Genomic DNA, 24823 nt, shown 5'->3' with positions numbered 1-24823 from the left:
TAGTGGTAGAAAGTGACTGTTGTGCTGCGGAAATATAGAGCAGTTCTACTCAAGGACACAAAGCCTATCTGTGAGACTGCAAAAATACTTGTTATTAGATTCAAAGGTGGGGTTAGAGCCCATGGACAACAGACTATTTTCTGAATCAGTTTTCATGTTAAGCAAGATATTCCTTTCTTTTTTTACGCTTTCTTTTGCAGTCATTAGAAGCAAAATGTGTAAAATGTTAATCAGATGTTGAAGCAGGCCTTGTAAAAAGATAGTTTAACCATAGTAATTTGCCTAGAAAAAAATGATCTATTGGTAAGTGGGTTGAAATAGTTTAAAAGATTTTACCTATGATGATGGTCCCAGGTATGAAACATTAACTACAAAATCCAGAGTCTAATTTCAGCGCTGGACATTTGTTGCTTCAAAGCTGAGCAAAAATTAACTAATTTGAGATCCTGTAATTATGTCTTTAGTTAGATAATCTCAAAACAATGTAATCCTCTTTAGCCACTCTTATGAAACACCTGGTAGGCTAGGACCATAAAGACTGTAAAACTTGTGTCGTGGTTTAATTTCAGTCGGCAACTAAGCACCACGCAGCCGCTCGCTCACTCCCCCCCACCCCCCGGCGGGATGGGGGAGAGAATTGGAAGAGCACAAGTTAGAAAAACTCGTGGGTTGAGATAAAAACAGTTTAATAATTGAAATAAAATGATAATAATAATATTATAATAATAATAATACACAAAACAAGTGATGCACAGTACAATTGCTCACCACCCACCGACCGATGCCCAGCCAGTCCCCGAGCAGCGGCCCCCCCCGGCCAGCTTTCCCCAGTTTATGTACTGAGCATGACGTCCCATGGTATGGAATGTCCCTTTGGCCAGTTGGGGTCAGCTGTCCTGGCTGTGCCCCCTCCCAGCTTCTTGTGCACCTCCAGCCTTCTCAGTCGGTAGAGCATGGGGAGCTGAAAAGTCCTTGGCTAGTGTAAGCATTACCTAGCAAGAACTAAAACATCGGTGCGTTATCAACTTTGTTCTCATCCTAAATCCAAAACACCATACCAGCTACTAGAAAGGAAATTAACTCTATCCCTGCCGAAACCAGGACAACTTGCTATACAGTCAGCTTCCTGGTTAAATACGAAGCAAGAATATCTGGTCTGCTTATGGAGAGCAAAAAAAATAATGTTTTGTGTCAAAACATGATCTTCAAACACAACATTGTCATGTAATATATACAAAAGTGATTTCCATTTGAGCCTGATTTAGTAAAAATGGCATTGGTTTGTCCCAGTTTGCAGGTGTATTCACCCAGTAAAAGAGGTGTGATTCGGTACTTCACACAGACAGAAGTCTCCCACTGCTGTTTCTGGACCACAGGCCACCAGGTCGCTCACTTGGGTTACAGCTAGGACTCCCACAAGGGGTTAGTCTGAATGGCTAGTTGCAGTTCACAGTGCTCAAAGATCATCAAAGTAGCATGTGGAAAAGGATTCTGCAACCTGGGTAAGCTGAACCTAGTATTTGAGTATCTAGGTAAGGAGGGAAATTCTGGCCTTGCTAAAGGCAGTGGGAATTGGTTTCCAAAAATTTTTTTGCTAGGATCTGGTGCCTCTTCCCTCTTTCTGTGCAGCCCTCACCACACTCCACCCTCCGCCCCTCAGGTCTGTAAATGTTTGTTGGTCCAGATTCTCTGTTTGGCTCAGACCATTATGTCCAGTCAGACACTGTTTAGATCCTGCTGCCACAAGGAATCTGAAGCATAACCAAAGCAAAGCCCCCCCTACTCTAATCTGCACTGGGACCTGTTCTTCTGGCCAAGCAACTCTAGCTCGCTGTTAATGAACCACATCTTTCCTCTACCTACATAGTAGCCGCTATGATCTTAGATACCCTCTGCTTTTTAGTAGATCAAGTAGGGCCCTCATCTGTGCAAAATCAATAGCATCTTCCCCCTATTTATACAGTAAATATACTGTATACCTGTTCCTTACTAGAACAGGTCACCTAGAGAGGTTGTTTAGTCTCCATGGCTGAAGATAGTCAAAACCTGACTGGACATGGCCCTGAACAACCTGCCGTAGTTGACCCCTCTTCGAACAGGAGGCTTGGACTAGATGATCTCCAGAGATTCATTCCAACATAAATGATTCTATGGTTATATGTCTATGCCTATCACCCTTCATTTAACTATCTCACCAATATCATGACTCACAGGCCCAGCCAGAACAGAGTTTTTGTCTAGTCATTTTGCAAGGCTTTTACTGGCTCTCAGAAAAGACCTTAATTCAGGAAATGATCATTACATACTTTGCCTGTATTGAGTTGAAACACAAACCAGCCAATGCTTTAGAAGAGAATACACAATCACTTTCTGTAAAAGCATTTTATTTACTCATCTGTTTACATGCTGTTTATAAACCTGTGATTATCATTATAAGATGAATCATGTCAGTGTACTTTGCTTTAAGACCTTGTTTCCAAAAGAAGCAGATGGCACAGACTGACAACAGCTTCTGAAGACATTCATCTCCCTATGCATGTACAGCGATGAGGCCTTCCAAAAGCTCAGAACAAAAAGGGTAAGACTTTTCCTCACTGAAAGGTTATAATGGCCATTTTCATCAAGTATCATCTATTTTCTTCCTTGGGAAAACAGGAAACAAGAGGAGGGAAAAGAAGATCATAATGAAGGGACTCCAGAGAATGTTAGAAGCGTTGGCAACTTGTCAACCTAAGTGTTCCCCATATTAGGTGTTCCCATATGTTATACTTACTGCAGTATATCAGATCCCATTTTATAGAATTCCAAGACTGTCTTAGGATCCCCCACTGGCTCTGGGATTGGAACATAGGAACCCCTAAAAGTACATGGTAGCAATAATGGGCTTAGATTTGATTTCTTTTTGCAGCTGTAACTAGTTTGCATGTACATGCTTTGCATGTACTTGTTTCTGGTTGTGTAGCTGTCACATGCTGCGAGTCCTTCATCTGGAGCCCCACAGAGCAGCTGAGTAAAGCACTGTGGAAATTACCACTTACATGTCTTCATTTCCATAAGAGGAGATCCCAACATTTGTACTGGTCAAAATGCTCTGTTCTGTTTAAATGGGTCTATAAGGCAAAGTTCCAAGATGCACCTTATCATAGCTAACCAAATCTCTTGGCTAACTGGTGCTATGTCCCATAGTCTGCAATAGTCCCGATTTTATTCACTTGATATATCTGCTGGATTTTTTTAATATCTTCTGTAATATCTTGAGCCTTATATTTCAAAATAGAATTATTTTATGTTCTGGGGTTTGTTGGGTTTGTTTTTTTTTTTTTTTTTCTTTTTTTTTTAAATTCAACTAGTCTGCTAGTGAATATTAAAAAAAACCCACAAACCAACCAGCTTAACAAAACAAAACATGTTTTTTGTTTGCACAAAACTGTTTTCATTCTTCAATTTCCTGTCCCCCTTTCTAAAAGAAGTTGGAAGATAAGTTATTCTAAGGACTTGAACGCTGTTTTGTTGCTGTAAGAGAGAAAACAAACCAACATAATTTCCTTTGACACAAATTCAGGCTAAAGACAGTAGCAAAGATGAAGTTAATAGTGAAGGTAATAGAAGATGAGCTAGCCTTTCACACAATATAAATTAATATCTGCCAGAACACAATAAAGTTTTGTCCAGAATTTTTAGCAGTGAAATGTCCTTACTTTGTTTGCTTCCACACTCCAGTCTTTTATAGTTGGTCTGAACCAAGTTTTAGTTTTCCTTTTTTTTTTTTTTAAAAAAAAGTAACATCCTACAAAATGCTACATATTTCACTTTTTTCTATGAAATGCAATATAGTGTTGGGAGACTGAGAAAAAATACGTTATTAACAATAGTACGTTGTCTAGCTATTTATAGGATCTGACTAGGTTGCACCTGTTGTGGTTTACAGCTTTTCATATTAGCCCCTTTGTCAGCAGTAAATGAGTTTTCTTACTTGCAGTTGTTCATGTAGGCTTTCTGTTCTTCCCTGGTTGAAGCAATCAACAACTGTGATTGCTTCAAGTGAAGAAAATTAAGCTGATATGTACTGACAGATACAGGAAACACAACTTCTTTCATGAATTAGTGAAAAAACAGTCTGGTTTTGTTGTTAACCAGTGATTGTGCTTAGCAACTGGAGGTTTGAACCTGGGCCATCAGTGGTGCCCACAGTAGTAAGCACTCAGAGTAAATGTCTTGGCTTCATTCCCTGCATGAAAAGCAATAGTACCCTAGAGAGAGACATTCTCTCAGCAACAACAGGGGCCTTTCGCCATCCTAGACTAGATGGCAAGATCTTGACTTCAGTGTGAGGGCAGTGGTATAAGGGATCTTCACCCCTGAGCCTGCTGCAAAATGCAGCTCAGTTGCAGGTAGCTAGACGTACAGAACAAGGTTATCGCCCCCTCAAACATTTTGTCAACAAAAATGGGCTGGTTGTGTGGAGGAGTGGCTGGCAAGGACCTGAATGAGAATGTTGCATTGTTATCTCTCAGATCAGCACAACAGGAGAGCCCGAGAAAGAGCTGTGCTTCTGAATGGTGTCCCTGAAACTTACTGTCCTCATCATAAAAGCAGTTGTAATGGTACAGACCAAGGGCATAGCTAGCCTCATGCTCTGTCTTTAATTGTAGACATAAGCAGACACAAGCAGGCAGTCAGGGGAAAAAAGAGAACAGAGCAATCATATATGATGCTTCTCCTGTATTCTCTCAACTTGTGATTCCTTCCAGCTCAGAGGATTTCCTGAGTATGTTCTGTCTGTTTAGTAACCTTCAACTGATGCCTCTTTCAAGTACTTTTCCAGCCTTCCCTTGAATACAGGTAAGATTTTGCATCTGCAAGATCTGTTAAGAGGTTCCACAGGTTTATCACCTATTGCAGCAACCACCCCCTTTTATTTGCTTTGAATCCCACTAGCTTCGCTTAATAGGTCTAGCTCTTCTCTTGGCTCCATCCATCAGTACCAGTATGCCACTACGGTGAGATTTTGGAGTAGTGAGCTGGAGAGGCGCTGTCATTTTTTCCAAGGTGTACCTAATAGAAGTGATATCATCTAATAGAGAAGAGCAAGGCTCATGAACCTTGAGCATTCTTCCTAATCTGTGTCTTGGGAGAATCCCTGCACCTGTCTATCTCAGTTTCCCACCTGTTCAATCATGAAAAGGATTTTTAAATTTTTTTTTTCCTGCTTTGAGACAGACTGATGAAGAGCACTTACAACAGAAGTGATAACCTGCGTGTTCTGGTTCTAGGGTGAAATTCTTGAACATAACCTAGAAAGAGACAAGCAGGCTAACCCCAGAAGAGCAGCAGAGCTGGTTAGTAGGGCACTCGCTTGCGACTATGGGAGATTTAGGCTTAAGTCCTTTTCCAAAGACAGGCTAGTCTACCATGGAAGCGTCCTAACCACTAGGCAATAGGGAATTCTCTAGAAGAGCCTGTCTTGCCGCTTCTGCTTCCCCTTTTCTTTCTGAAAACACCCAGTACCAGGAAAGTTCCTGCACTCTCAGAAAGTATCAGAAGCCCAGAAAAGTATTTATCACCCCATAAACTTACTATCTGATTAGCGATCAGCTTTTTGCTCTGGAAAAGCAAAAAGCTTTGCCTTCTGCCCTGCTAGACGGTGCCATGTATTGTCTCTGTTGTGGCTGGTGCACTAGGTGGCAATAGAGAGTCACCACTGCCCCTACTCGCACCAGAGGAAGCTGCAGGCGAGCAAAATCATACACCTAGGGGCTACAAATCTCAACCCTTTACTAAGTTTTTAACAGCACAGCATTAGAAATAATTTTTGCACCTGCAGTCTGTTATGAAACTCATGGCAGCAAACTCTCAGCAAGTACCGGTGCTCCCATATTTAACCACAGGGAGAAGAAGCCTGAGCACACAGAAAAAACGGTGGCTTTGCTCGCTGGGTATATTCATACCTAGTTGCCAAGCATGCCACAATCATGATCTTCAAAACATATTAATCAACAGTGCACCTTAGGTGCCTCTTTTCAGCAAGACTATGTTGACATCTGAGAGCTATGGCTTATAAGCCTAAAATTCAGCTCCTGCACACGTAGCTTCCAGCACCAACTCACAGTTGCAGATATAGGGCCAAGAACAGAAGTCTGTCCCAGTCCAGCAGTCTGCAAGTCACTAAGCCACAATCTCAAGCTCCTTTTTACCTCCTGAGCTTCTATTCCTGTGAATCCTGCATTCTTTGTATTGCAGCACAGCTTGAAAAAGGGGTGTACAGAGCATTCTCCACTAAACTATCCCACAGTGGGGCGTTTGTATGGTTTCATCTTAAAACGAAAAGTTCCTTTTCTCGTCTTCTACATAACAGCATAGTGCTTTCATCCAGAAAGTGGATGACTAAGGTTTAAACCATATTTAGTCTGGATTCCAGACTTTTCTGTGAAAACACAGGCGTCTAACTTTCAGGATGTCTAGGCCTGGATTTCTTCTGAACAGAAAGCTCTCCCAAAGCCTTTGGGTAGCTGCACAATAAAACTATATAACTGCCACAGTAAATACTCCCCTTCTGCTCTGCATACAGTACTCCCAGTGATGGTAATTTTCCTTATACATGTCATAGGATAATTATACTCACCAAATATTTTAAACAGTTTCATAGAACATACGTTTCCTAAAAAGAAATAACCTGAACGTTCCATAGATCAAAGACCAGCCTTGATTCATTGTCTATGTTATATTTTTTGCTAGAGTCTCTAAAATACTGCAGTTCTAGCAAAAATATATTGCCTGTCCCTTTTCATTACATCAATGTCTGCAGTACATCCCTCTAATATCTGAAATCATGAAACATAACTACAAAGGAGCATATCACCCCTTTTAAACTGTCATATTCAAAGAAAACAAAACCCCATCTGGCACTTGTTTAGAGCATTATGTTTAACCTTCTGTTAGTAACACACTGTTGAACATTACACTAGATTAGCTGTCTCGGTAAATCAAAGATTACCCTAGGTCTTGGCTTGTAGTGTCACAGGGAATGCAAATGTCACTGTGTGAAAGACTTAACTCTCTGCTCCACCTGCTGCCGGTGTCCACTTCTGGTGGCTTCGTTCCTGCTGACATGAATGGAGTTTCATCTGAATTAGGCTAGCAGGTTTCATTTTTTCTGATGGATTGTGAGGAAAAAAAGAGCTGACACAGGTGATTTTAAACAGATTTAAAAGTTACCTATTTAAACAAAAAATCAAGAACCACGAGAGCTTAAATATTGTAAAAAATTACTAATCAAAGAAGCCAAAACTAGAGACAAAAATTAGTAGTGAGGAAGTAAGAAGCATCAGCCTTTCTCCAGGAGCAGCTAACGTCTCCCTGCATGCCATTTGAGCCAAATAAGCTGAGCCATTCTGGAAAGAGAAACAAAAACCCACCGAGTCCTTAGTTCTGCCTCCCTACCTGATGCCAGTTCTTCAGACCCTCCAAAGTCATGTTTTTCTTTCCACATTAAAGAGCAGACCTTAAGAAAACCCCCCAAAACCAAGCCTGAAATGAGTTGTAAGAATTATAGGAACTGAAGCCCAGTGGAAAATATGATAGGTGTTGTGGTTTAACCTGGCAGGCACCTAAACACCACACAGCCGTTTGCTCACTCCCCAATCCCCCAGTGGGATGGGGGAGAGAACTGGAAAACAAAAAGTAAAATTCGTGGGTTGAGATAAAGACAGTTCAATAGGACAGAAAAGGAAGGGAAAATAATAGCAATAATAAAAATAATAATAATAATAATGATAAAAGAATATACAAAATAAATGATGCAAAATGCAATTCCTCACCACCCACCAACCGATGCCCAGCCAGTTCCCAGGCAGCAGTTGCCACCCTCCAGCCAACTCCCCCCAGTTTATGTACTGAGCATGACGTCCCATGGAATGGAATGTCCCTTTGGCCAGTTGGGGTCAGCTGTCCTGGCTGTGCCCCCTCCCAGCTTCTTGTGCACCTCCAGCCTTCTCAGTCGGTAGAGCATGGGGAGCTGAAAAGTCCTTGACTAGTGTAAGCGCTACTTAGCAACAGCTAAAACATTGGTGTGTTATCAACATTATTCTCATCCTAAATCCAAAACACAGCACTGTACCAGCTACTAGGAAGAAAATTAACTCTGTCCCAGCCAAAACCAGGACAGTATCCACCCCTTATTCTATACCATCTAAGTCAGGCCCAGGTCCCACACTTTCCAATACATCCCAATTAATCACCACCCCTTTTCCTCTATTTTGATATATACACACAGCTATCATTCCCTTAGTCTATGGGCCATCCTTCTAAAATGTTATTTGAGTTCATTTAGTCCATGACTTTGGGCTCCGTCTGTCGTAACAGTCTTTCAGGGCAGGAGAGGTGGTGTGTGGTGTTGGACTGTTGCATGCTGAAGCCAGTTTTGGTCCCATCACCGCTGCACTTGTCCGGTCCTATCATCGCTGCACTTTGCTCAGTTTCATCAAAGTTCATTCTTCATTAATCTGGGTGATTCTTACTGTGATACCGTTGATATGGCATATAGCCACCACAGAAGTGATGATATACAGTATTATTACATAGTACTTAACATCATACAATTTAATTCATTGGCTATTCTCACCCAAAATCAAATCCCCTTGAGGTACACATCGGACTTCCCCATCCTTCCGCATTACCCACCAAGTGCACCCAGGTCCCTGAGCAAAAGCAATCCCAAGCACAGGTTTGCCTTCGCCCAAGGCAGGAATAACCCAAACTGTCTTCCCCAACATATTTTTAATGTGCACTACAGGGACTTTATTCCCATCTACAGTACGTAAGAGTTTTGACTGGGCAGGGCCAGCTCGATTGGCAGATCCCCTCATGTTGACTAACCAGGTGGCCTTTGCTAAATGTGTATCCCAATGTTTGAATGTCCCGCCACCCATTGCTCTCAGTGTAGTCTTTAACAGTCCATTGTATCGTTCAATTTTCCCAGAGGCTGGTGCATGACAGGGGATGTGATACACCCACTCAATGCCGTGCTCTTTGGCCCAGGTGTCTATGAGGTTGTTTCGGAAATGAGTCCCGTTGTCTGACTCAATTCTTTCTGGGGTGCCATGTCGCCATAGGACTTGCTTTTCAAGGCCCAGGATAGTGTTCCGGGCAGTGGCATGGGGTACGGGATATGTTTCCAGCCATCCGGTTGTTGCCTCCACCATTGTAAGCACGTGGCGCTTGCCTTGGCGGGTTTGTGGGAGTGTGATATAATCGATCTGCCATATTTATATTTCAGCCATCATTCTTTGTACCAGAGAGGCTTTAACCGCTTGGCTTGCTTGATTACAGCGCATGTTTCACATTCATGGATAACCTGGGCTATAGTGTCCATGGTCAAGTCCACCCCTCGATCACGAGCCCATCTGTATGTTGCATCTCTTCCTTGGTGACCTGAGGTGTCATGGGCCCACCGAGCTAGAAATAATTCACCCTTATGTTGCCAGTCCAGATCCACCTGAGCCACTTCAATCTTAGCAGCCTGATCCACCTGCTGGTTGTTTTGATGTTCTTCAGTGGCCCGACTCTTGGGTACGTGAGCATCTATGTGACGGACTTTTACAACCAGGTTCTCCACCCGGGCAGCAATATCTTGCCACAATGCGGCAGCTCAGATGGGTTTGCCTCTGCGCTGCCAGTTGCTCTGCTTCCATTGCTGCAACCACCCCCACAGGGCATTTGCCACCATCCATGAGTCAGTGTAGAGATAGAGCACTGGCCACTTTTCTCGGTCAGCAATGTCTAAAGCCAGCTGGATGGCCTTTACTTCTGCAAATTGGCTCGATTCACCTTCTCCTTCAGCAGTTTCTACAACTTGTTGCATAGGACTCCATACAGCAGCTTTCCAGCTCCGATGTTTTCCCACAAGACGACAGGACCCATCAGTGAACAGGGCATATTGCTTCTCATTTTCTGGCAGTTTATTATACAATGGGGCCTCTTCAGCATGCGTCACCTCCTCCTCTGGTGATATTCCAAAATCTTTGCCTTCTGGCCAGTCCATGATCACTTCCAAGATTCCTGGGTGACTGTGTGTCACGGAGGCTCACAAAATCAAATTCAAAATTAAACTTTATTTTAACCAAAATTGTTTAAGAGAAAATTAACTAGAAATGAGGCGTCAACACTCCAACAACATCAGTAAAGCACAGGTTCAGGGCGGTGTACGTGGTATTAATACTGCACAGCCGGCTTTAGAAATGAGGATCCAAAATGTGCACAATCACTCACCTATGAGATGAGGGCTCTCAACCTCGAGGAGTTTCCTTGGGCGGCGTCCCAACCCAAGGGTAGAGTCCCCGACTACAGACCCACTACTCCGAGGAGGACCGGCTCCACTTGCCCTCCAGTGGGGCTCCATTTATACCCTAGTCAAATCTGATCTGTGGTCACTTCTAATTGGCTGACAGCCTTGACTTTCTTACCATTCGCCTGAGGTGTATATGTGACCATAATCACTGCCACAAGGTGTGTACGTGATGGTCAGCACTTGCCACCCCAAAGGCGTGAAAGTAAGGGCGCGAAAAGTGAGGATGCAACGGTCTTAATGCCGACAGTATTTGTCAGGGCGGGTGCACCTGCCACACTGATTTCCTATTCAAGCCTGTTGTGTGATCAGTGTGACCCACTTACTCCACGTAGCATCAGTTGCATGATGTGTACAGGGGACCCTCCCTCTGAACATCCAGCCCAGCACTGGCAGTCGGGGTGCCAGGAGGAGCTGTGCTTCAGTGCCGATCACTTCTGAAGCAGCTCAAACCCCTTCATATGCTGCCAATATCTCTTTTTCAGTTGGAGTATAGCGGGCCTCGGATCCTCTGTATCCCCAACTCCAAAACCCTAGGGGTCGACCTCGAGTCTCCCCTGGTGCTTTCTGCCAGAGGCTCCAGGTAGGGCCATTCTCCCCGGCTGCGGTGTAGGGCACATTTTTTACATCTTGCCCTGCCCGGACTGGCCCCAGGGCTACTGCATGAACTATCTCCTCTTTAATTTGTTCAAAGGTTTGTCGTTGCTCAGGGCCCCATTTGAAATCCTTCTTCTTCCAGGTCACTTGATAAAGAGGGCTTACGATCAGACTGTAATTTGGAATATGCATTCTCCAAAAACCCACAACGCCTAGAAAAGCTCGTGTTTCCCTTTTGCTAGTTGGTGGGGACATAGCTGTTATTTTGATGATCATATCCATTGGGATCTGACGACGTCCATCTTGCCATTTTATTCCTAAAAACTGGATCTCCTGTGCAGGTCCCTTGACCTTACTTTGTTTTATGGCAAATCCGGCCTTCAGAAGGATTTGGACTATTTCTTTCCCTTTTTCAAAAACTTCTGCTGCTGTGTTGCCCCACACGATGATGTCATCAATGTATTGCAGGTGTTCTGGAGCCTCACCCTGTTCCAGTGCAGTCTGGATCAGTCCATGGCAAATGGTGGGGCTGTGTTTCCACCCCTGGGGCAGTCGGTTCCAGGTGTACTGAATGCCCCTCCAAGTGAAAGCAAACTGTGGCCTGCACTCTGCTGCCAAAGGGATTGAGAAAAATGCATTAGCAATATCAATTGTGGCATACCACTTGGCTGCCTTTGACTCCAGTTAGTATTGAAGTTCTAGCATGTCCAGCACAGCAGCACTCAGCAGCAGCATGACTTTGTTCAGGCCACGATAGTCTACTGTTAGTCTCCACTCTCCATTAGACTTCCGCACTGGCCATATGGGACTGTTAAAGGGTGAACGAGTCTTGCTGATCACTCCTTGGCTTTCCAGTCGATGAATTAGCTTATGTATGGGAATCAGGGAGTCTCGGTTGGTGCGATATTGCCGCCGGTGCACCGTGGTGGTAGCGATTGGCACCTGTTGGTCTTTGACATTCAGCAACCCCACAACAGAAGGATCCTCTGAGAGACCAGGCAAGGTGGACAGCTGTTTAATTTCCTCTGTCTCCAAGGCAGCTATACCAAAAGCCCACCGGTACCCTCTTGGGTCCTTGAAATACCCTCTCCTGAGGTAGTCTATGCCAAGGATGCACGGAGCCTCTGGGCCAGTCACAATGGGGTGCTTCTGCCACCCATTCCCAGTTAGGCTCATTTCAGCCTCCAATACAGTTAGGCGTTGGGATCCCCCCGTCACCCCAGAAATACAGATGGGTTCTGCCCCTTTGTAGCTTGATGGCATTAGGGTACACTGTGCACCGGTGTCTACCAGAGCCTTATATTTCTGTGGGTCCGATGTGCCAGGCCACCGAATCCACACAGTCCAGTAAACCCGGTTGTCCCTTTCCTCCCCCTGGCTGGAGGCAGGGCCCCTCTAATCCTCATCACAGCACTCATTTCTCATTTCTTGTACGTACGAGTCAGAAGTTTCCTCATTAAGATCAGGAGTAAGATCAGCCCTTCTACTCTCTCTGGGGAACTGCCCGCTGGAAACTGGAGCAGCTGTTTTCCTGGAAGAACCCCCTTTGGTGATTGTTTTTCCTTGCAACTCACATTGCCTCTGTGCCTCTAGGGCTGAGGGAGGTTTTCCATCCCACTTCCTCATGTCCTCTCCGCGGTCACGCAGGTAAAACCACAGGGTGGCCCGTGGTGTGTACCCTCCATATCCTCCCTCTTGAGCTGAGATACTGGTCTGTACAGGTGGGGAGTAGGACATATCCTCTTTGAGTTGCTGGACCTCCTGGGACAGTTTCTCCACAGCTGAGATGCAGGCCCGTAGGGAGGAAGAGAGACTTTCTTCCTATTGCTGGAGTTGGCCAGTCAATTCATCCATGGTCGTTCCTCTCCCTATTTCCAGGTCATTACTGCCAATGAGTTGGCATATGACGATGGTGCGCTCCGTACAAACTTCCGCCACATGGGTCGTGTGCACTTGACTTCATCTGGATCTTTAGATAGTTGTTCATTGTTCAGGTCATCATAAATCACCTCCAGCACAGCTAATTCCCTCAGGTACTGGATACCTCTGTCCATGGTGGTCCACTTGCCTGGGCGACAAATGACATCTTCCTTGAAGGGATACCTTTCCTTCACACCTGACAGGAGTTGCCTCCAGAGGCTGAGGGCTTGTGCCCCTTTTCCAATCGCTTTCTCAATGCCCCCTTCCCTAGAAAGAAGGGAACAGAACCAGCTGTTTGGCTTCCCTACCCTCTAATTCCAGGCTACTGGCCCTGTTATCCCAGCATCGGAGCAGCCAGGTGACAACATGCTTGCCTAGATGACGACTGAAATCTTTTCACATATCTTGCAGCTCACTCAGGGATAGGGATCAGGTGGTTACCATCTCATTTATGGGTTCTGCCTCTTCCTCCTCCTGTTCTCATGATGGCCCTGGTTCATCTTCGTCTCTTACTAAAGGAGTGGATTTTCTTGTGTATTTCTTCTTGTGTATAGGGGCAACGGATACCGGCATGGGTTGGTTCTCTGGTTCAGCTGCAGTGCCTGTCGTTGGGGTTTGAGTAGCTGTAGTGCCTGTCACGGGGGCTGGAGTAGTTGTGATGCCTGTTGCCAGGGTTTGAGTAGCCACAGTGCCTCTCGTGGGGATTGATCTCTGGATGGTATTCTTAAATAATTGTTTAAGCTTAAACAAGACCTGAACCACATTCAGGAGACAGAGCAATAGGACCCTGCTGGTTTGAACATCCCAAGGATATTCAAGAAAATTCTCAAGAGCTGTTGTAACTCGCCTGAAGGAGAAAGGGAAGGTGAAGGAGCAGGGGAAAGTGTCCCCCCCCATCTCCCCCAGAGATTGGTTCCCTGAAGAGAAGAGGTTAAAGTGTAATTATTAATAGTTTCCAAAAAGTGGCTCCCAAGGTACGGAGATGATGGCAATACTGAGTACAAATACAGAAGTACAAACACAAAAATTAGTCTCACGACCAAAACTTTTACCACATCATAAACCAGTAGTGTTACACAGTGCAGCAAAATGATATCCTTGATCCAGCTCCCAGAGGTGATAGACAGCACAACAGGGAACATATGCAGCAAGTAAGGTGTTACATAACACAACTTTGAGAGCAAGCACGACAACTTTGGGAGTAAATCAATCAACATTGTGACCAGCGACTGTTAAACCAATATGATGAATGCTCATAACAAATTTGCCTTAACACGCTCTGGTCAGATCTGTCGTTATCTCAACCCTTCGAGCCCCACGTTGGGCGCCAAAACGACTGTTGTGGTTTAACCTGGCAGGCAGCTAAACACTACACAGCCGTTCGCTCACTCCCCAACCCCAGTAGGATGGGGGAGAGAATTGGAAGAAAAAAAAAAGTAAAATTCGTGGGTTGAGATAAAGACCATTTAATAGGACAGAAAAGGAAGGGAAAATAATAACAATAATAATAATAATGATAAAAGAATATACAAAATAAGTGATGCACAGTGCAATTCCTCACCACCTGCCAAACGATGCCCAGCCAGTTCCTGAGCAGCCATCACCCCTCCCCTGGCCAACTCCCCCGGTTTATATACTGAGCATGACATCACATGGTATGGAATATCCCTTTGGCCAGTTTGGGTCAGCTGTCCTGGCTGTGCCCCCTCCCAGCTTCTCACTGGCAGGGCATGAGAAGCTGAAAAGTCCTTCACTAGTGTAAGCACTACTTAGCAACAACTAAAACATTGGTGTGTTATCAACATTATTCTCCTACTAAATGCAGAACACAGCACTCATACTCTCATCCTAAGCACTGTACCAGCTACTAGGAAGAAAATTAACTCTATCCCAGCTGAAACCAGGACAGTGGAAAATATGATAGGTCAGAAAATGTAGGTGTCACTGGCAGCGCCAAGAACCAGCAATAAAGTGGCCAGGGATTCCATTCAAAAGCCACCACCTGGAAGTTTAGCAGACATCCTGGCTCTGAAAGCATAACCTTCTATCTTGTTATGTATCCTTTCATAAAATATGCCAAAAACTAACTGAAATTTTGGGAAAGATAATCAGCTGAAGAAAGAGCAAGTATCCGTGTGTACATGGACATGCATATAATGAAGAAGCTCCAGGAGTGGGACCAGCTACACAGTTCCATCACAGTAATCATCTGTTTTGCCAAAATCCTGCACTCTGATCTGGAAAACCACTCATACCTTGCTCAGGTTTGCACTCAGGCTGGTGCTTAGAAGAATCTGCACTTAAACGGTTTGGCTGAGCAAATTGGTCCTTAGTTTCAGTTTCAGGGTTATTCTTACACAACCAGGAGTGGTGACATAGACACGTGAAGTCAATTTTGTACCAATTTTCTGTTAGTTGAGTATGCTCCTGTTTTATCTGGTCTAGACCTTGAGACTCACTCTAAGGAGGATTTAGTAGGGTCTGGAGCCTGGAAGTTATATTTAGGCCTGGTTCTCAAAAGGTGACATTGCACAAGAAAGTTCAAGACAATACTTCATCAGAGCTGCATAGTTTCTATTCCTATTCTATTATAGACAAGGGGAGATTAAAGAGGGATGGCCTTCTTGACTTAAGGACTGATTGCTTTCTTCAAGCTGTTATATATGCCTCTTCAATCTCCACGTTGGTCTAGACTCAAACAATAGATCCAACAAGCCACTTGCTGTAATGAATCCTGGCTAACATGCCTTGGGATTAACATACTGCTATTTCTCTTTCTCTGAAGGTAAGATCTGCTCTTTTAAAAGTTGTAGTGCTTCATTTTTTTTCATTGTTGTTGCTCTTGTTATATGGACCAAATGCTTTCAGTATTTCACATTCTTGTTAATAAGAGGTCTTTATATTCTTATGTCTGATTAATGCCTCCTTTAAGTCTATGGCAATTCTCCCATTAACTTCAGCAGTCATTAAAGAGGCCTAAAATGCAGATAATTTACACTAATATAATATAATATAAGGCAATAACATTAAGATTAAAACTATAAAATTAACATTTTGTTTCCACAAATTGCTGGCAGTCAGAAACAAAAATTATAAGCCACCAGCAACCTCCATACCAAGCCTAGTATCAGGACCAAGGTTACCTTTATTAGAGAGAGGTAATGTCACAGCTGAGGGAGGATTTTGTATGCAAGCGGCATATCACTTGCAGAAATTTGGAATTATAATCAAGAATGTAAATTTTTTTTTTTCTTTTAATGACTTACAGGAAAGAACTAAAAGATTAGACTTACCTTGTGTATTTTGTGAACATTTTAAAAACTAGAGCAAAAAAGCATTTTGTATGCTTAGTATTTATATAAAAAGTAACTTACAGAATGGATGACACCATGCATCCCTTGAAGTGATATCTTGTGTCTTTGACTATAAGGCTGTCTAGAAACTGAGCCCAGATTCTGTCTTTATACACCAACCACAACAAGAAAGCTATTGGAAGCCTTCCACAACTCTCCTTTTTAAGTTCATTTTGAGTACAGGGGTTACAGGAGTCTGGCAGAGGAATAAAAAAGGGGGGGTGAAGAGTGAGCTAGCACTAGAGAAATGCCTAGTCTGTCAGTTCAACTTCTTCTTGGGGATGTCTATTACTGTGAACTCTGCAGAGGAATGATTGGCTTCATTTTATAGAATGATAGGACTCATTTACTTCATTAAAGTCAAGATCTTGCTCCGCTTCCTTTAGTACAGATAAATAACTACAGGTAGTTGTCAGAGTGATATCATAGAAAAACTCTAGTTCTTATCATTCTCAGCCAGTATAAAAGGCTATTTAATTATAAAAGTAGTACTGATTATTAGAGGGGGTTTTAAGCCTTAAGCCCAAACAGAGAGTTTTCCACTTACATTCCAACTGAAGACATAATGAAGTAAGAAATCTACAAAAGTGACTCTGAGTTTTCCCTTAAAGTTAGGTTATGTAAATGGAAGAATAAAATAACTATCCTGAGTCATCAATCCTTGGTATTTAAAAAAATCTGCCAATACATTATAGTCGTATTCATTCACTTTCTGCCTTGCCTGTCCCTACTCCTTACATTTGTTGTTACATGGCAACCCAAGTTTGATAGTAGGAGAGGAGGGGGCAGCGAAAAATGCAACAGTCTGCACAATAGGCTGCATAGAAACAGTTTTCCTGTTTTGAAGCTATGCCTTCGAATGCTAAAGAAGACAAGAGTAATGGGTGCAGAAGAAGAGTACACAAGGATGAACATGACTGTAGCCAGGGGGAAATAAAGCTAAGAAGGTGATGTCTGTATGCAATGCCATTTCAGCGAAGCCACCGAGGCGAAGGGCTCTGGAGCGGAGGATCGTGCCGGGGGACCCTTCCCGAAGCGGCATAACCGCGGCCAAACCCGCGAAAAGCAAAAGCAAAAGCGCAGGGAGCGAGAGGGTGCCCCAGCCCCCCCATTCCCCGAGCCGGAGGAGGGAGCTCCTGATGAGCGGCAGCTCTGACTCAGCGTGGGCGGGGACAAGAGGGGCGGCAGCCAAACCCCCTCACTTACAAGAGCAGCCCCAGGGAGAGCGAGCGACCTGGAGCGCGGCAGTTCGTGCAGGGAAGGCGAGCGGGCAGGGCACAGCCCCCCTCCTGGCTCTAGAGGCCAACGCAACTAGTAATCGTCGGCTTCTGAGAAGAGGACCGGCTATGGTTTCCACTCGGCCGAAAGCCGTCGCCAGAAGGCATGTGGTGACCCAGACGGAGCTCACACGCAAGCATACAGCTGTCCAGGTCTCTGGCTGCAGGGAGTGCCTGAGCCTGTCAGCTGTACCGGAGGGCAGCAGAGACACCACCTGTGTGCGGTGTGACCAGGTGGATGATCTGCTCGGCCTGGTGGCAGAGCTGAAGGAGGAGGTGGAAAGGGTGAGGAGTATCCGGGAGTGTGAGAGGGAGATAGATTGGTGGAGCCGCACCCTACCGTCCCTGAGGCAGAGGCAGCAGATGGAGGCTCCGCGAGAAGCAGAGGATCCCCTGCCTTCTTGCCACCAGGTAGGAAGAGGGGACCTAAGCGACAGGAGGGAATGGAAACAGGTCCCTGCTTGGGGTGCCAGGTGAACCCCCGTCCGGCCTCCCTCACCTTCCTGGTTGCCTTTACACAACAGATATGGGTCCCTGGAACTTGAGGGCCAGGCAAACGAGGATGTAGACGAAGGTCCATCCAGGAGGTTCCCTAGGGTGAGGCAGTCAGCCCCACACATTATGACTGCCGCTGCTAAGAAAGAAAGGAGGGTAATTGTCATAGGCGATGCCCTTCTGAGGGGAACAGAGGGCCCAATATGCCGACCAGACCCATCCCACAGGGAAGTCTGCTGCCTCCCTGGGGCCCGGGTCAGAGACATCACTAGGAAGCTCCCTGGTCTGGTACAGACTTCCGATTACTACCCGCTGCTGGTTATACAGGCTGGCAGTGATGAGGTTCCAGAGAAAAGTCCTGAAGCGATCAAAAGGGACTTCAGGGCACTGGAGCGACTGGTTGAAGGATCAGGAGCACAGGTAGTGTCTTCCTCAATCCCTACAGTGGCAGGGAAGAATACTGAAAGGAGCAGGAAAACACACCTGATCAACACGTGGCTCAGGGGCTGGTGCCATCGGAGGAATTTTGGCTTTTTTGATCATGGGGAGGTTTACACGGCACCGGGCCTGCTGGTGACAGACGGAGTTCAGCTGTCTCACAGGGGGAAAAGAATCATGGCTCATGAATTGGCAGGGCTCATTGAGAGGGCTTTAAACTAGGTTTGAAGGGGGAAGGGGATAAAACCAGGCTCACTAGAGATGAGCCTAGGGGTGGCATGCCGATGCCGGGGGTGAAATCGATAGCCCAGCTCAAGTGCATCTACACCAATGCACGCAGCATGGGTGGCAAACAGGAGGAGCTGGAAGCCATTGTGCAGCAGGAGAGATATGACTTATTCGCCATCACAGAAACATGGTGGGGTGACTCTCATGATTGGAGTGCTGCAATGGACGGCTATAGACTCTTCAGAAGGGACAGGCGAGGAAGGAGAGGCAGTGGGGTGGCCCTGTATGTTAGGGAGTGTTTCAATTGTATAGAGCTCAACGATTGTGATGATGATGATACGGTCGAGTGTTTATGGGTAAGGATGAGGGAGAAGGCCAACGAGGCAGATATCCTGCTGGGAGTCTGTTATAGACCACCCAACCAGGATGAAGGGGCGGATGAAGTGTTCTACAAGCGGCTGGCACAAGTCTCTCAATCGCTAGCCCTTGTTCTCGTGGGGGACTTCAACTTCCTGGACGTCTGCTGGAAATACAACACAGCAGAGAGGAAACAGTCTAGGAGGTTCCTGGAGTGTGTGGAAGACAACTTCCTGACACAGCTGGTAAGTGAGCCTACCAGGGGAGGTGCCTTGCTTGACCTGCTGTTTACAAACAGAGAAGGACTGGTGGGAGATGTGGTGGTCGGAGGCCATCTTGGGCTTAGCGACCATGAAGTGGTGGAATTCTTGATTCTTGGTGAAGTAAGGAGGGGGGCCAGCAAAACCGCAACCATGGACTTCCGGAGGGCGGACTTTGGCCTGTTCAGGACGCTGGTTGAGAGAGTCCCTTGGGAGACGGTCCTGAAGGGCAAAGGGGTCCAGGAAGGCTGGACGATCTTCAAGAAGGAAGTCTTAAAGGCGCAGGAGCAGGCTGTCCCTGGACACCGTAAGAAGAACAGGCGGGGAAGACGACGGGCCTGGCTGAATGGGGAGCTCTTGCTGGGACTCAGGAAAAAAAGGAGAGTTTACCGCTTGTGGAAGAAGGGGCAGGCGACTCAAGAAGAGTACAGGGATCTCGTTAGGTCGTGCAGAGAAGAAATGAGAAAGGCAAAAGCCCAGCTAGAACGCAATCTGGCCGCTGTCGTTAGAGACAACAAAAAAAGCTTTTACAAATATATTAATGACAAGAAGAGAGCTAAGGAGAATCTTCATCCCTTATTGGATGCGGGGGGGAACATTGTCACCGAGGATGAGGAAAAGGCTGAGGTACTCAATGCCTTCTTTGCCTCAGTCTTTAACAGGCAGACCAGTTATCCTCAGGATACTCGGCCCCCTGAGCTGGAAGACAGGGACGGCGAGCAGGATGAACCCCCCATAATCCAAGAGGAAGCAGTCAATGACCTGCTACGCCACCTGGACGCTCACAAGTCTATGGGGCCGGATGGGATCCACCCGAGAGTGCTGAGGGAGCTGGCGGAGGTGCTCGCCAAGCCACTCTCCATCATTTATCAGCAGTCCTGGTTAACGGGGGAGGTCCCGGACGACTGGAGGCTTGCCAATGTGACGCCCATCTACAAGAAGGGCCAGAAGGAGGATGCGGGGAACTACAGGCCTGTCAGCCTGACCTCGGTGCCGGGGAAGATTATGGAGCAGTTCATCTTGAGGGCGCTCACAAGGCATGTGCGGGACAACCAGGGGATCCGGCCTAGCCAGCATGGGTTCATGAGAGGCAGGTTCTGCTTGACCAACCTGATCTCCTTCTATGACCAGGTGACCCGCCTAGTGGATGAGGGAAAGGCTGTGGATGTGGTCTACCTGGACTTCAGTAAGGCCTTTGACACCGTCTCCCACAGCATTCTCCTAGAGAAGCTGGCGGCTCACAGCTTAGACAGGTGTACTCTGTGCTGGATAAAAAAGTGGCTGGACGGCCGGGCCCAGAGAGTGGTGGTGAATGGAGTTCAATCCAGTTGGTGGCCGGTCACGAGCGGTGTTCCCTAGGGCTCAGTTTTGGGGCTGGTCTTGTTCAATATCTTTATCGATGATCTGGATGAGGGGATTGAGTGCACCCTCAGTAAGTTTGCAGACGACACCAAGTTGGGCGGGAGTGTTGATCTGCTTGAGGGTAGGAAGGCTCTGCAGAGGGACCTGGACAGGCTGGATCGATGGGCCCAGACCAACTGTATGAGGTTCAACAAGGCCAAGTGCCGGGTCCTGCACTTTGGCCACAACAACCCCATGCAGCGCTACAGGCTTGGGGAAGAGTGGCTGGAAAGCTGCCTGTTGGAAAAGGACCTGGGGGTGTTGGTTGACAGCCAGCTGAACATGAGCCGTCAGTGTGCCCAGGTGGCCAAGAAGGCCAATGGCATCCTGGCCTGTATCAGAAATAGTGTGGCCAGCAGGAGTAGGGAAGTGATCGTGCCCCTGTACTCGGCCCTGGTGAGGCCGCACCTCGAATACTGTGTTCAGTTTTGGGCCCCTCACTACAAGAAGGACGTCGAGGTGCTGGAGCGTGTCCAGAGAAGGGCAACGAGGCTGGTGAGGGGTCTGGAGAACAAGTCTTATGAGGAGTGGCTGAGGGAACTGGGGTTGTTTAGCCTGGAGAAAAGGAGGCTGAGGGGAGACCTCATCGCTCTCTACAACTCCCTGAAAGGAGGTTGTAGTGAGGTGGGTGTCGGTCTCTTCTCCCAAGTAACTAGCAATAGGACAAGAGGAAATGGCCTCAAGTTGCGGCAGGGGAGGTTTAGATTGGATGTGAGGAAAAATTTCTTTACTGAAAGAGTGGTGAAACATTGGAACAGGCTGCCCAGGGAAGTGGTGGAGTCCCCATCCCTGGAGGTATTTAAGAGACCTGTAGATGAGGCACTTAGGGACATGGTTTAGTGGACATGGTGGTGTTGGGTCGACGGTTGGACTCAATGATCTTAGAGGTCTTTTCCAACCTCAATGATTCTATGATTCTATAATGTTTAACAACTTGTTAAACAAATGTGTAACAACCAAAACACCATCCGATAAAAAGTAAAATGCCATGATATATAATTAATCATTTTAGCCAGTTTGAAATCAAAGAAAGAAGCAAAACCTTTAAAAAAATGGTTGGTAGTTGCAATTGCTTCTGGGCTTTGTAGAGACATTAGAACTCAATTGTCTTTTCAGAAGGCAGATGCTTAGCCCTTAAATGTCCTGACCTTACGAAAGAGTTTGTTCTGTGATTAAATTCCTACAATATCAAGTCACATCAAGATTGCAAGAGGGTGTGAAAGTTCCCTTTTTCCTGTTAATTGGGGTAAGAAAACCAATATGCAAGAATGCCTCAATCTAGTTCCATTGCACTCAAAGTCAATATCAGAACTTACTTTCTTTTCTATGCACCCAACTATCAATGTTTAAAACAGTACAGGTGTGTATCTTTTTGAGTCCCTGGCTAGATGTTTGGCTTTTAGTAGCTACTGCTTGTAATTAAGGAGTCTTTCCATTCCAGTGAGCAAATGTGTTCCTTATAAATGTATATAATCTTCTGTCTGATGAAACTGAAATCTAGAAACAAAGTCCATTGGGTAAATTATGGAAATAATTATGATAATTCCAACTAGATGAGCATTCTGTAGTTTCTATTTTTTTACAGATAGCAAAAAGTTACCTCTTTGATTATCTTATTAATGTAATTATAGCCACTCCAAATTCTGTGTCTTATGTGTATCAAGGAACATTTGCTTTCTCCAAGCACTTAAAAGACATCTAAGGTCTTTGATTTCTCAAAATGTTGTTTATGTATTTTTTATGAATTAGAAAAGTTTCTCTCTACTTTTGTAGATTTTTCATTGCAGTAATATAATATTAAATTTCATCCCACAGTCAGCCAAATAGAAGAAAACATTGGACCTTACTTTGCAGTGCACAGTGTGAACACCCTACCCTGTAAACAGCCATAAAAGTGACAGATCACTTGAGGTCTTTATAGATATTGCACCTTTTTTCTTATATGTTGTAAAGTGGTATATTATATTTTCGACAAGTTCATTGCTAACCATCATTATTCATTGCAGCTGGAATTTTCAAGAAGTCCTAAATTACACACACAATTTTGAAATTCTCTTGTCAAATATACTTTACAGTAAATTTCCAAATATGATTGAAAGAGCTGAATGCCCACTTGATTTTTACTGAACAATTACATTTTAGGTATAAGCTGATGCTGGGAGACCTTAGAGATTAGACTAATTTTAACACACACCTGATACTAAACTCTATCTTTCTTCAAAAGGCATTCTAAAACAGAAAAACGTATTTTTTTTCTTTCTTTCTCCTGACTTCTCTATCTTCTAATGTCAGATACAGTGATGAAAAAACATCAGAGAAATTCTTGTTGCCACGATGTAAATACATTCTGATAAAGATGCTCCTGCTCCTTTTGTTAGTCTTGTCTTTTATCCTATTTATCATATGGCTAGAAAAAGCCTTCAAAGTCATCTCACCCTTCCTATGCTCAAAACAGGGATCAGCTGTACCTAGGCCAGTACTGACAAATGTTTATTGAACTTTTTCTTCAACCTCCAATGGCAGACTTAAAGCAAGATGTTCCCACACTTCCTCCTTCTTGCCATTAAAATGTTTTTCTCAATGTCTAATCTGAAACTTCCTTGTCGCGACTGAAGCTTGTTTGTGTTCACCACAGTCATGAGAATGGATTATATCCTTCCTGCTTCACTTATTTGAGGTTATCATGTCCCCTTCAATCTTCTCCCTAGTTTGTTCCATTTTTTCCTCACAGATCGTAAAACTAGTAGATATTTGCTTTGCTCTAGATTAGCTCTAATTAGGGTTTGCTTCTTTCTTGAAGTGCAAAGCCCCAAACTGGAGACATTTTTCTAATGCCTTAGCAATCCTGAGTAAGACATAAAAATTACTTTATGTGTTTTCAAAGAGTTCTGGTTATGCATCTGAAAACTATGTTTGCCTTTTTCACAACAGCATGACATTACTGAATTGTATTCAGTATAGCAGATATAAAGTCAGCACGAAATGTCTCCTTGTGCAGGTCCAAAAACACACTCAAACAGAACCCCCTCAACCCTAAAGCAGGGAGTGACTGTGACTTGGGAGGACACAAACAACAACAGTGCTATTGGTTTCACATCCTACTTCTAAGACAAATAGCATGGAATTGCCTTACAGTGAACTGTAGCTATGATAACACTTGTGTGGCCTTTGAAGTATAAAGAGAGTGTGAGACAGGCTGCTAAATGTATAACAAGGAACCATGTAAAATAAGTTGTACACCATTCCTGAGATGAGCCATATTCCTGTAGCTACAGATGGATAATCCTGCTTTCTGTTAAGTTCACTAGCTGTTGTGCAAATTCTGATGAGCATGGTCTTCCCCTGGGAGAAAGAGAGCTCCCCATTCCTTAATTCAGGTTAAGCAAGCGACAGATACAGAGCAGGTGGAGCAAACAGTTTAATCCTACAGGGTTGTTGGTTTTCTGGCTCCCAGCTAATGACATCCTTATCCACAGCATTATTTCTGTGCTTAAAATTAAATGGAGAACTGCTTTCCTAGATGAGGGCTAGAAAGCTCAGAATTTGTAGGATGAGCATCTAATTGCTCTTTTCAAAAAATAATTACATTCTACACACAATTTTAAAAGCTACTCGGGTTTTTTGCGCATCTGTTCATGCTGTGAAGGACTTAAAGCAAAAAAGTGAGTATGCAAACCAGAAATGTGTTTTATGCTACCTAAATGCCAAGAATCTAAAGTTAGTACCTTTATTTTCTGTCTCTTGGGGAGTTCCTAGAGAATGATTTCACATTTTTCTTAAAAACCAAGGAAGGCACTACTTACCATGGTAAGAATCTAATTTTTCAGGAATATGGTTTACTATCTCACTATGTTATTAAAGTATCCTTAGATATAATGTCCAGAAATTTCAAACTGATGAAAAGGACATTGTTTAAAGAGAGACAATAAGTCTCAACCATATCACAAGACAATAAGTCTCAATGATATCACTAAAACTTCTTTAAACATCATCAGCAGAAAAGGATCTAAAGGCTCCTTCCATGAATTTGAATATTTTCTCTTGCATTCATGCATTTTTCCTTTGTATAATTAAATATGCCTTTCTACAGAGGGTGGTGAAGGCAATTCACTCTTTCTTAGTCAATCCAATGGGAAAATAACTGTGGTATGGATA

At 44.7% G+C, this 24823-nt stretch overlaps 1 protein-coding gene across 2 annotated transcripts in view; it reads left to right on the top strand.

Annotated features, from left to right (window-relative positions):
• Window positions 1-24823, top strand: part of MTNR1B (melatonin receptor 1B) — a 39432-nt gene that overhangs the window by 12719 nt on the left and 1890 nt on the right. The window contains exon 2 of one of the 2 annotated variants that reach the window (XM_076328321.1): window positions 2468-2578. The exons of the other annotated variant lie outside the window; for it this stretch is intronic. Coding sequence (XP_076184436.1) covers window positions 2468-2550 — 83 coding nt within the window. The 3' untranslated portion in view covers window positions 2551-2578. The remainder of the gene's footprint in view (window positions 1-2467; window positions 2579-24823) is intronic. 2 annotated transcript variants of the gene reach the window in all.

This window comes from Aptenodytes patagonicus, chromosome 1 (genome assembly GCF_965638725.1).
Source record: "Aptenodytes patagonicus chromosome 1, bAptPat1.pri.cur, whole genome shotgun sequence".
NCBI lineage: Eukaryota > Metazoa > Chordata > Aves > Sphenisciformes > Spheniscidae > Aptenodytes > Aptenodytes patagonicus.
The sequence above is the reverse complement of the archived record's forward strand: the minus strand, read 5'-3'. Positions and strand labels throughout refer to the sequence as shown.